Genomic DNA, 13,022 nt, shown 5'->3' on the forward strand with positions numbered 1-13,022 from the left:
AGGAATTCCAGAACTGAAGAACAATAGTTACTTACCTGTAATCTGTGGTTCTCCAGTATTGGTGTCTTTCATAGATTCACATGCCTGAATCACATGCCTGAATCATTCCCCGTCGTCGGAGTGGGAGTCCCACGGTACATAAAAAAGCAATAATTATGCCTATACCAAACGAAAAACCTTGGTAACCTGAACCAGGAAGTAAAGTAGCCTAAGCTACAAGGGAAAAAACTTCCACAGCTATGACTATCACTGTCATTATATACAGTCCAAACTGCAGCCAATCAGGCGACAGCACCCACCAGAATGTTCTCCTCAGAGGCTCAGGCTGTCAGATTTTCTCGCACAGGAGTGAAGTAATATACCATAGCCTAAAAAAACCTCTGAGGGGAGGTGGGCGGGTTGCATGTGAATCTATGAAAGACACCAATACTGGAGAACCACAGATTAAAGGTAAGTAACTATTGTTCTTCTCCAGTATTTGGGGTGTCTTTCATAGATTCACATGCCTGAATCAGAGTAGATAGCAGTACATAACCTTTTGCTCATAAGACGCCACACATATATATATATATATATATATATATATATATATACCATATACATTATGAAACAGTATAACCATACAGAAATACACATGTGTTTCAATTTATGCAAAACAATTTCACATCACAAAAAGCATCTTATAAAAGCATAGCGGAGGAGGGAGAACAGAGGCTCACCTTATTTGAAAAGATTAGGTAGAACAGCTTGTCCCACTGAACCATACGCATCACTTGCAGCTTCCAAACAGTAGTGTCTGGTAAACGTATGGCAGCTGGACCATGTTGCCGCTTTACAGATCTGGTGAAGAGGCACACCGGCGAAAAGAGCAGTAGATGACGAGATTGCTCTCGTAGAGTGTGCTCTTGGGGTCGCTTGTAGTGGTCTTCCAGCCTGATCATGGCATAAACAAATTGCAGCTGAGATCCAACGAGCTATGGTTGGCTTTGATACTGAATGGCCTGGACGTGGTCTGCCATAAGCTACCAAGAGCTGGTCCGATTTGCGCAGCGGTGCTGTACGTTGTAAGTAAAACTTCAGACATCTCTTGATGTCTAGGGAATGCAAGGCCCTTTCTGCAGCTGTTTGCGGATTTGGAAAGAAAGTTTTCAAAACTATGGGTTCATTAAGATGGAAATCCGTCGGGACCTTTGGCATAAATTTTGGATTAGTGTGCAGCACCACAGAATCAGATGTGAATTGCAGAAAGGGTGGATGAATAGTGAACGCTTGAAGGTCACTAACCCTTCTTGTAGAAGTTAGAGCCAATAATAAAGAAACCTTCCACGAAAGGAACTTTAGATCCGCCTTGTGGATGGGCTCGAAAGGATGCCTCATTAGTTGTGAAAGCACTATATTAAGGTGCCAAGAAGGAGGCGGACGCCGAATAGGCGGAAACATCCTAAATAGCCCCTTAAAAAAATTGTTGGATGACTCTGTTGGAATAGAGAGAGTTAGTACCATCCTGTCGGAATCTTGAAATTGCAGCCAAGAACACCTTCAAAGTAGTGGGAAAGACCAGACCTCGCCAATTGTAGTAAGAAAGGCAGAAGTTGTTCCGGTTTTGCGTGGATCGGATGGAGATTAACGGATTGACACCACATGCAAAACCTCTTCCACTTTAGTTTGTAGGTCTTAACAGTTGCTGGTGCTCGAGCATTGGCCAAAACCTCTTGGCAGTCTGGAGGGATATCTAGGTGTGCAAATTCAAGCTGTTGAGGAGCCATGCCGCTAATCTCAGCGATGCTGGGTCCGGATGACAAATTTGACTGTTCTGAAGGGTCAGAAGATGTGGAATTGGTCGAAATTGTATGGGCTCTGCCTCCGAAAGGAGGAGAAGCTCTGTGAACCAGTACTGGCGGGGCCACCTAGGAGCAATTAAGATCATGCGGCAAGGCTGTTGTTTGATCTTGCGCAGAACTCTTGGAACCAACGGGATCGGTGGAAAGGCGTAAGCATATATTTGCGACCAATTCATCGAAAAGGCATTCCCCAGCGAGTCCTTGTGGGGAGCCCAGCTTGCGAAGAATGGGCATTTGCGGTTCTGGCTGGTCGCAAAGAGGTCTATATCGGGATGCCCCCATTCGTGAAACACTTCGTCTAGGAATGGTTGGTGTAACTCCCATTCGTGATTCGACGTTGTGGTCCTGCTGAGGGAATCCGCCAGAACATTCGTGATTCCCGGGACGTGAATGGCTTTGAAGTTGATCTTGTGGCGGATCACCCAATCCCAAATCTCTTGCACTTGCTGGGATAGGAGGGCTGACCTCGTCCCGCCTTGTTTGTTCACGTAATGCACACTTGAAGTGTTGTCTGTTCTTACAAGTATGCATGCTCCTCGGATGATGGTCTGGAAGGATTTTAGAGCCAGGAATATGGCTCGCAGTTCTAGCAGGTTGATATGCCACTTTCTTTGTTCTAGAGTCCACCTGCCATTGATTGTCATTCCTTGAAGGTGCGCTCCCCAACCCTCGAGGGATGAGTCTGTGGTGACTGTGAACTCCGGCATTTCGACCAGAAATGGGCAACCCTCTTTCAAGTGGTTCATCTGACTCCACCATTGAAAGGCCTCTCGCATTCGTGGGGTGATGTGAATGAGATCCTCGAATGACCCTGTGATCTGAAGCCATTGCAGATTGAGTTCCTCCTGCAACGGTCTCATTCTGTACCGACAGTTGGGAATGAGATGAATGCCAGACGAAATCATCCCTAGGAAGGATTTGTATACACGGACTGAAACGCACTCTTGATTTTAGAGAGCGCGCAAGATTGCATATTTTGGTTTGCCTTTCTTTTGATACGAAGGCTTTGACCAGATCCGTGTTCAACGTCGCTCCTAGAAACGTTCTTCTTTGCGAAGGAATAAGATGTGATTTCTCCAGATTTGTTGATAGACCCAGGGATTGGAAGAGTAAAAGGCATTTCTGAACATGCTCGGCTGCTACCTTGGCGGAACTTGCCTTGATAAGACAGTCGTCCAGGTACGGGAATATCTGAACTCCCTGCAGACGGAGATGCGCAGTCACTGGCGCTATGACCTTTGTGAAGACTCTGGGTGCAGAACGGAGTCCAAATGGGAGGACTTTGAATTGGAAATCCCTGCCAGCCACTCTGAACCGTAGATATTTTCTGTGCCTTGGTAGGATTGGTACGTGAAAATAGGCGTCCTGCAGGTCGAGGGTGGCCATGTAATCTCCCATCGAAAGCAACTGCAGAATTTCTTGGAGCGTCAACATCCGGAACGACATTTTCTTTAGGAATTGGTTGAGGGCGCGAAGGTCGAGAATTGGACGCCACTCTCCTGATTTTTTCCGGATGAGGAAAAATCTTGAGTAAAAGCCCGTTCCCTTTTGTAAGAGAGGGACTTTTTCTATTGCTCCTTTTTGAATCATCAAATTTATTTGGGAAAAAAGCTCCTTGAGATGAGCAGGGGGTGGACCTTTGGGAGGAGAATTTGGCGGAATTTTTGTGAATTCCAGAGCATGTCCTCTGGATATTATATCTAATACCCACTTGTCTGAGGTAATCTTGGACCAATTTGAATAAAAGTGGGATATTTGACCTCCGATTCTTGTACGTGGGAACGGTAGAGATGGTGGCAGGTGGCTGAACTCATTGCTTCTTACCAGACTCTCGTCCGCGAAAGGACTGCTTCTTACGCGACTGCGAATATTGTTGATTTCGCTGTCCGTAATACTGTTGGCGATAATTCTGAGATCTTTGGTTATACTGAGAGGTTTGAAAGGAACGCTGCTGGTTATTACCTCCCCTGCTAGAGAAGGATCCACGTCCTCTGGCTCCGCGGAAGGTAGATTTTCGGAATTGCAAACTACCCAGGGACCTTGCAGTCTCCGTATCCTTCTTTATTGCCTGTAGCGCTTCATCTACATGTGCACCGAACAAGGATTCGCCATCAAATGGCATGTCTATAATTTTAGACTGCACCTCCTGGCGAAACGAAGTGGACTTCAGCCAGCCCTGCCTTCTCAGCACTGCGGCTCCTGCCAGCTGCCTGAAACCAGTTGATGCCACATCCACTGCTGCGTCGATGATTTCCGCAGACGCATACTCTCCTTCCTGCAGGATCTATATAGCCTCGGATTTTGAAGGCTCCGGTAACATGTAGAGGAAAGGAGAGATGTCGGACCACATCTGGCGGTCGTATCGCCCTAAAATCGCCAGGGAGTTCGCAGCCCGAACTGTGGTGGCTGCCATCGTAGACACTTTCTTTCCTATTGCATCCAACCTTCTACCATCTCTATCAGGTGGAGCGGATATGGGTGTTGAGGGATTTCTAGCCCGTCTCTGAGCTGCTTGTGCTATAACCGAGTCTGCCTTAGGTTGACCAATCAGGCATGCTGGTGAATTACTTGGGGCTCTATATTTCTTGTCCAGCCTTGGTAACACTGCTGGAAGAGAATTAGGGGTAGCCATCAGTCTCAATCCCTCTTTCCAAATAAAGTCAATGATTGGGATTGCCCGAACCTGCTTCCTTGGTTGGTCCTTGAAGTCATATAGGAAGCAGTCATCTTCCTTTGTTTCCATGGGAATCAGGAATCTCTTGGTCGCTCTTTCCATCAGTGAGTGGAAATTCCCAATGTCCACCGGGGGAAGAGTCCACCGGAGCTGGAGCACTTGGAGAAGGAGTTTGTACTTGGTAATTATCCCACTCCGACATGATAGATTGATCATCTACCTCTCCTTCCTCCCTTTCATCGTCTGAAACCTGCAATTGCCGAGATGGCAACGGAGAAGGTGGTCTTGGTGACTGGAGCGACAACTGTACTCGTGGTCTGGGTGTAGCCGGAAGAGATTCCGCCGTTTCCGAAGGAGGAAAACGTCTATAGTAATCTTGCAACATATACTGCAGATTATCAAGTAGTTCCGACGGCATTTGACCAGACGGCACTGGTGCAGGTGGTGTTGGCTGTGGTTCCATATTAGGATGTTCGTATTGTTCATCCTCATCATCCTCATCTTGATATTTGATGAGAAGCTCCGATGGACTCCTTGCAGTCCGAAATCTCTCATCTTCTTCGGAGTCGTTATCCTCAGATTGTAAAAGTTGCGCCGGTAATTTTAGAGGAGATATAGCCTCTAAAGACGATCCTCTACGCTGTAGAAGCGTAGATGCTGGTGACTTTTTTTTTTTTTTTTTTAAAACCTTTATTCGTGCATCTTAAAAGAACAAATACGGGCCTACAACCGTCAGGCCGGCCACGTTACAGTGAAGCACTAATACCCACATTACAGCCCCCGTGCGTCAACGGTCAGGATTAACAGCGAGTTAGGAGTCACATACTGGAAATAGCTTTGACACCCGGGGAAGGAGCGGTGAAGGTTAATTTTAAGTTTTTTTGATAATTTTATCAAGGAAAAAAAAGTCAGTGAAGGATAAGAACAAAGGAGATTCGAGTCCGCAAAAAACCTTCACCACACGGGAGAGCAGCAACATCAGTAAAAACATCAATGGAAGTAAAATCTCAAGCAGTGAGGCGGTGCAGAGATATAACAGGATAGTCACATGAGCAAGTACGCACCCCTCCAAGGTCGCCCCCACTCGATCCACCCCACACCCGGACCCCGAATCGGAGAAAGTAGAGCGCAGAGACATAGAAGAAGAAAGGCCCATAGAACTAATTAAGAACAGAGAATATTACCCCCCACCCTACACCAATGCGGAGGCTACGGCCTACCCCCCCCCCCCCCCCCAGCATAGTGCCGGTCGCCCAAGGAACCCGAAATATAGAGAAGAGAGAAAGTAGGAATAGAGTAAAGAAATGAAGAAAACAGAAAAGAAGGCGGGGAGGAGCCCACGGGACACCAGAGCGCCCCAAACCATCAGCCAGTTATGGCCTCCACACACTGAGAGCCCACTACGCCAAAAAACGGCATGCGAAGATACCATGGCACCACTGTTTAAGCAAAGGGACACAAGTCGCGACGAGCGCGCACAAAACATACATACAGTTCCAGTCCCAGGCCAGCCCGTCCATGAACCATGGCGATAGAAGTCAGTCTAGCCCTGGCCCGATCGCGGGCTTGGGATTAAACCAGCCCCTACATGAAGGCCCCGTGTCCCGAGCAGACAAAGACAAGATGGCCGCCTGTGAGAGGATGGTGAAGTAGGATCACGAAATGGCCGCCGACCATCGATTGAGGTCCCTCTTTGCACCACATAACATCCAAACCTGGCAAGTGAAGTACAGGAGATCCACAACAAGGAAGCAGTAGGCCACCGCGGACGGTTCCTCGAAGCCGTTAGGTATCGCTCAGCAGGATATTCTTGCGGATGCGGTGAGGCAGGCAACAATGAAGCAGGCAGCCATGACCAGGGGGACAAAGCATCCGCAGTTGAGGTGGAGAGCGGTAGACCCCGGGTGCCGGGAACGCCAGATGAAGGCACCAGTGTAGCACAATCATACACCGCCGTTGCGTCCCCGCAAGAGGACAAAAGCACCGGGAGACCCACGCCCTGTGGATGACAAACAGAGCGCTCACGACCCGCAGCCGGCAGTATGGGGTCAAACCGCTCACTCAGCGCCTGCAGGCCAGCGCACATCTGTAGTTGAAAGTCCCGCAGGACAGCCAGAACGGAGCCGCATGTCAGCGGAAGCTGGGCCCCCACATCGGCAGCGATCCGGGACGGCACTGCGGAGCTGGTGCCCAGAAGAGGGAGGGCGAAGTGGGCGGTGGGCGAGACCGGAGTATCACCCCCCAGCCGCGAGCAGGCACTCAACACCATGTTTCGCCGCTGTACGTTGCAATGGCCCGGGGGGGGGGGGGGGGGGGGGTCGCGGCAAGGAGTCAATTCCCCTCAGGTCTACGCCGCAACAGGAAAGGCAGACAGTCGCTTCTCTTCCCGCAGGGTACCCTTCGCCGCCGGCTAGGCAATAGGTGAAGAGGGCAGCAGCCTCTCACAGCGCGGCCCTCAGAGCGGGGCAGGAGACCCGCCGCACCGGGGCCCACCCCACAGCTCCAGCCCCTCAGGCACAGGGTGCAGAAGGTGTCCAGCCGGCCCTCCCCGGGCTCATCCGGCAACGATCTGTGGTGCGGGGTGAGATCGGGACCGCGGGGCCCCGGTTAGCGCTAGCTGGTCCGGTGACTGCGGAGCTTCCAGGGGGCCGGCAAAGGCCAGAATGGCGCCGGGTTTCAGTGCAGAGGACAAAAGCACCCAGAACTCGGGCATCCGGGCGGGCTGAGACTCCGGGAAAGCGACAGCGCGGTCAGCGCGTCTTCGCACACGTCGCGCCTCGAGAATCGGCGAGGATGGGCATCAGGATAGTAGTCCGAGGCCACGGGCCGACGGAGCCGGGCGCTCAAGCGTCTGCTCCGGTCGCCATCTTGGCTCCTCCCCCTCCCCTCATGTCTTGATGATGCTGGTGACTTTTGATCAAACACGACAGACGACGGAGTCGCAGTCCATACCTGCATATCCATGCAGGTAGATAGTGAAGGTGGTAACACTCGTGTCGACGGAACGAATCCTGACGTTACAGCCATTTTCGATGACGAGGCTGTTTGTCAACGAGATGGCATCCGTCGACGATGGGACAATCTTCGCCGACGACGGTGCCGACGACGAGGCAACCTTCATCGACGGTGGTGCCGTCGACGAGGTCGTCTTCGTCGACGAGGTAGTCTTCGACGACGAGGGCGTCGACGCGTCCATCTTCGTCGACGGGGTTTTCTTCGTCGACGATGCAACAGTCGACGGTGCCACAATCTTCGTCGACGGAGTAGACGTCGACGAAGTAGTCGGCGGAGCCAGCTTCTTGATTCTTACCGTCGACGGAACGGAGACGAGAGATGACACTTCCCTCGTCGACGAGATGGGTTTTACACTCACCGAAACCAGCGTCGACGGCGATGAAGCCGATGACATTATCATTGTAGGTCTCGGTGACGAGAATGTAATCGTCGACGTTGAAATCGCGTCGACGATAATAACTGTCGACGCCACTGCCGTCGACGGCGCCGTCGACGACGGCAATCTCACCTGAGGTGATTTCTTGTCAGGAAAACTCTTAGCTGGCTGGGTTTTTCCTGTTTTCCCAGGGGGCGTAGAGGGCTTGGATCCTGAAGGTGGAGATGTCTTCTTAGATGAAGACGAAGACTGCCCGAGCCCTTAACAGACTGGGCTCTCCTCGACACCTTTGCCCCAGTAGAAGAAGATTCTTCCTCAGCCACCCTTTTTCTGGACGAGATAGAGGATCCAGAGGCAGTTTCTATCTCTGATAAAGGAGCATCTTTATCCTTAAGCTTCTGTAGCCACAGAAGAAGGCGTCCCTCTCTATCTCTTAAGGTCTTTTGAGAGAAGGTACGGCAAATCTTGCACTCCTTCACCTCATGATCAGGATAGAGGCAATAGATGCATTTTTTGTGAGGGTCTTCAGAAAAAAGCCTAAGCTTTCCGCAGGACTCACAAGATCTGAAGAGTGATTTCTTTGTAGTTGACATCCTAGAAGTTGTAGAAACAGCAGAAACTTAAAGAACTGAGCAGAGCTCAGGGAGACTCCCTTCACACGACGTGCGGTAGAAAATCTGACAGCCTGAGCCTCTGAGGAGAACATTCTGGTGGGTGCTGTCGCCTGATTGGCTGCAGTTTGGACTGTATATAATGACAGTGATGGTCATAGCTGTGGAAGTTCTTTCCCTTGTAGCTTAGGCTACTTTACTTCCTGGTTCAGGTTACCAAGGTTTTTCGTTTGGTATAGGCATAATTATTGCTTTTTTATGTACCGTGGGACTCCCACTCAGACGACGGGGAATGATTCAGGCATGTGAATCTATGAAAGACACCCCAAATACTGGAGAATTTACGTTATCCTGTGTGTAATAAGGATAAACTGTACAATACTGTTGTCAAGGTAAACCTTTCATGCTTCACACCAAAAGGAATTTGCAAAAATGCTGAAATCAATGAACAAGACTAAATTAAAAGCCTTTCAATCTGTTTAAATTAATCAGTACATAACAATATTTAGGGTTAACTTTGTCTCTAACCGGGATTTCCTGTTCGGATGTCCATACACCACAGGCTAGCTCGATGGATAGCATCACCAGCAGGCTCCCAACATACTGAAAAAAAATTAGGACAACTAGATAAATGTTATCAAGTCACAAAATTATAGCTGCAGCCCTGAGCACATTAGGAAAAGCAGCATGGAAAGAAATTACTTTTTACAATTTCATGAGCTATCTTTCACAATTTGGCGTCTTGGAACACACTACTAAATGTTTCCATATTAACTGTCTCCAGACAAAACGTGTACGTTATAAGTTATGTAACAAGCTGGCTACTAAAATAGCTTCCATGATTCTTTTCCAAGATGACTTAGTACATGTAGCAATAAACCAAATCAGAGAAGGACCTACAATTTGGAAAACATATTGAGCAAAAATACGAAGGATCTGGAAATTACAAGCTTCTTCATTTATTCAGTCACTTTTTCTATAAGTTTGGGTTATACTATAGGAGGCAGTCAATTCAGTTATTTCAACAAACAGCCTCATTCTGAGTGACGTGGAATTGAAAATAATTAAGCGAGTTGACAACGTAATACCGTTGAAAGTATGTGTCTTTATTAACACCCACCGGAGAGCCACCACACCACGGTACACGAAGAATCTGTGTCTCATCCGTGGCCTCCAGTGTTCTAGTGATGCACCTAACATTCTTACAGGGGCATCACACTGAAAGGGCAAGATACAACACATCTTCCCTTCACAAAAATGATAATGATAAAAATTGGAAGAAAAGGGAATAGGGAAAGAAAAAAAGAGATTGAACATGGAACAATTATTAAGCATTTAAAAACAGTGTTCATAACCATGACACCAGAATGTAATCAAACAGCAAGAAATAACATTTAAATACAATATTAATAAACACTACTTAAGAATGTAATCATTAAGATACAATAGTGATTTCCTCACTCTCCTTTCTGCAAACAATTGTTCAGATTGAACTCTATCATGTACAGTCACCTTCCTGTTAGAGTCTACAACTCCTTCACCTTTAGAAAGATGACATGCTCCAAATATCTCCACCATTTAGCATTACAACATTTTTCATGACTTTCACAATGCGTCTGGGACCCATATACTTAGTTTCCCCTTTTGGAGACCATACAGCTTTCTTAATAAACACCATATCTCCCACATTCCAAACACTTTAACCCCTTTTTTTCATTGTACCTTTACTTGTACATTTCCTGGTATCTCTTTAATCTTAGTCTAGACTCACTATTTTGTAGCGTCTTCTTACCTCGCAACCACAGTGGAGTGAGTTTAGATCCCGCTAATCTACCTCAGAGTTTCTTAAAAGGTGTCACACCAGTGACACTGTTGGGCGCATTGCTGTGTGCCGACAATTTTTCATGTAAACTTTTTTTTTTTTTTTTTTAACAAGACAGGTTAGTTTCAACAGCAGTTTGAGCACTAGCTCTAACAAGTCTATTCATGCTCTCGACAACCTAATTGGCCTGTGGTGCATAAAGAGCTGTGCGGTGGGGAGTAATAGAGATCTTTATAAAAAACTCTTCAATCTCTAAAGAAGTAGATTGCACCCCATTGTCGGTAACCATAACATCAGGTATGCCTTCACAAACAAATCTCTGAGAAATTCAATTATGTTTTTTGTGATAACAGATCCCATGCAGCAAGCAGAAACCCATTTGGAAGTGTAATCAACCAAAACAACCACAAATCTCTCACTGGGCGCTAATAAGTCAAAGGGCCCCACAATATCTAAAGCTAGTTTAGTCCATGGTTGGTCTGGTAACTCCACTGGAGAAAGAGGAGTTGCTGTTACTTTCTTGGATTTGTCATTATCTGCACATAGAATACAGTCTCTGACCACTTCCTCAACTTGTCAGTCTACTTAAGGCCACCAGTATGATTCTCTAACTCTGGACTTGGTTAGACAGTGCCCGAGATGCCCTTCATGAGCAAGATTGATGATTTTCTCATACAAACAGATGGGAGGAACTAATCTCTCACTCCTATAGAGATTCTCACCTACAACGCATAATTCATCAAGCACATTCCAAAATCCTTTCACAAACTGAGGAACATCAGAAAATAAAGGACAACCATGGACCACAAAATAATTTAAGATTTTCCTAGAATCATCATTTACGACACCAGACTTCTTGCAAGCAAACATGTGAACCAATGGTTTATGATCCGTCCTTACAAGAAAAGGGAGATCCCAAAGCTAAAATCTAAAAGGATTGATGCCCCAAGTACACGCTAGAGCTTCACGCTCTAACTAAATAGCGTTCTTCTGCACCTTTAAGCGATTGCGAAGCAAAACCCACCACTCTTTCATAGCCATCAATAATCTGTGCAAGGACAGCACCAAGACCACGCACACTTGCATCTGTGGTTTTAAAGTAGGCATACAGGAAATTACTTTCTTAACTTTGTTAAAAGCAGATACACAATCCTCAGTCCATACAAATCTGTGCCTTTTTGAAGTAACAGTCTCAAAGGTTGTATAACTCGCAAAATTCTGAATAAACTTAGAATAGTACTCAGAAAGACCAAGAAACGGTTTGACTTGTTCTTTGTTGATTGGTGGAAGTGCTTGTGAAATCGCTTCTGCCAAATCAAATTTGGGGCAGATACCTTCACTGGAAACGGTGTGGCCAAGATAGGATAGAGAACTAACTGAGTTTGCATTTTTTTTTGTGTTAAACCCCACTCTTGTAGTATCTACAAAACTTTGTTTAAAACAACATCATGACTGGTTGTGTCTTTTCTAAAGACAAGTAGGTCATCTTGAAAGAAAAGGACTGAGGCTATCCCTGCTAAAACCTCCATCAACCTCTGGAACCAAGCAGCGGCTGAGGTTAACCCAAATGGCATTCTGATAAATCTGAAAGCTCCCAAAGGTGTGACAAAGGAGGTCAACGCTCTTGATTCTTCATGTAGTAACACCTGATAAGCTGATAAATCCATCACGCTGAAAACAGAGGCACCATACAATTTAGCAAGGGCTTCATTATTATTAGGCAGGAGTTGTCTGTTCACCCAGATGCAGGTATTCAGACTCCTGAAGTCAACACACACCCTAATCTTAGTACCATTATCGTTGGGCGCCAAAAGAATTGGAGCCAACCATTCAGAGGATTCTATCTCTTCGATGACCCCGATATCTAGCAGTCAGTTGAGCTCCTCTTGTAACTTTTCAATCATGAGATTAGGTTCCGTCCTCACTTTGTGAACTACTGATTGAGCTTTCGTCTTTAAGATTTTGTGTTTGAATCCTTTTAGCAACCCCCGTTTGTCACTAAAAACTGCAGGATAATTTTCAATTATGCCGACATTCACATTCTGTTGCATGACTAACATTACTTGTTCACAAGCGGTTGGATTCAAAATGATACCCAGATCTCTCTGGTGACGCCATCCGAGAAGATGGTCACCTCTTTTGGCGAAGTAAACTTTTCCAACAGTTTCTCTTCCCTTGAACGAGATGGTTTGAACAGAATAGCCAATCAAAACAAAACTCTGCCCCCCCCATAACCAACAGGGTTAATATCAGGCGGTAACAAAGTGATATCATCTTTACCAAAGGTACAGTCCCAAATGTTATCCTTTATAAATGTATAAGGAGAACCTGAATCAGCTAGGACAGAAACAGATCTACGTCCAATTTGGATGTCACATTTTGGCATTATTACAAGTCAGAATCAAAACTTCACATCCTGAACGACATCACCATGCATTTCAGTTATATGGTGAATGATTTGTTGTGGGTAATTTGCATCCTCATCGATGAAATCGACTTTAACATTCCTGCACATTCGTGCATAATGCCCTTTCTTCCCACAATTAACACTTTTGGCAAAACAATTCGGATAAATTGGACCATGACTTTGACTGCCACATTTAGGACATCTCAGATTTGCATCTCTACTTGCATAAGCATCCCACTTTGGTTTCTCAATTTTAATAGGCATTTTTTCTTGTTT

At 46.5% G+C, this 13,022-nt stretch overlaps 1 protein-coding gene across 4 annotated transcripts in view; it reads right to left on the reverse strand.

Annotated features, from left to right (window-relative positions):
* The window catches only part of TSPAN12 (tetraspanin 12), a 326,891-nt gene that overhangs the window by 80,072 nt on the left and 233,797 nt on the right, over nt 1-13,022 (reverse strand). For all 4 annotated transcript variants that reach the window (XM_085654151.1, XM_085654154.1, XM_085654152.1 and 1 more), the window contains one exon: nt 9,046-9,120. In XM_085654151.1, coding sequence (XP_085510277.1) covers nt 9,046-9,120 — 75 coding nt within the window. The remainder of the gene's footprint in view (nt 1-9,045; nt 9,121-13,022) is intronic.

This window comes from Triturus cristatus, chromosome 4_1, assembly GCF_964204655.1.
Source record: "Triturus cristatus chromosome 4_1, aTriCri1.1, whole genome shotgun sequence".
Classification (NCBI taxonomy): Eukaryota; Metazoa; Chordata; class Amphibia; order Caudata; family Salamandridae; genus Triturus; species Triturus cristatus.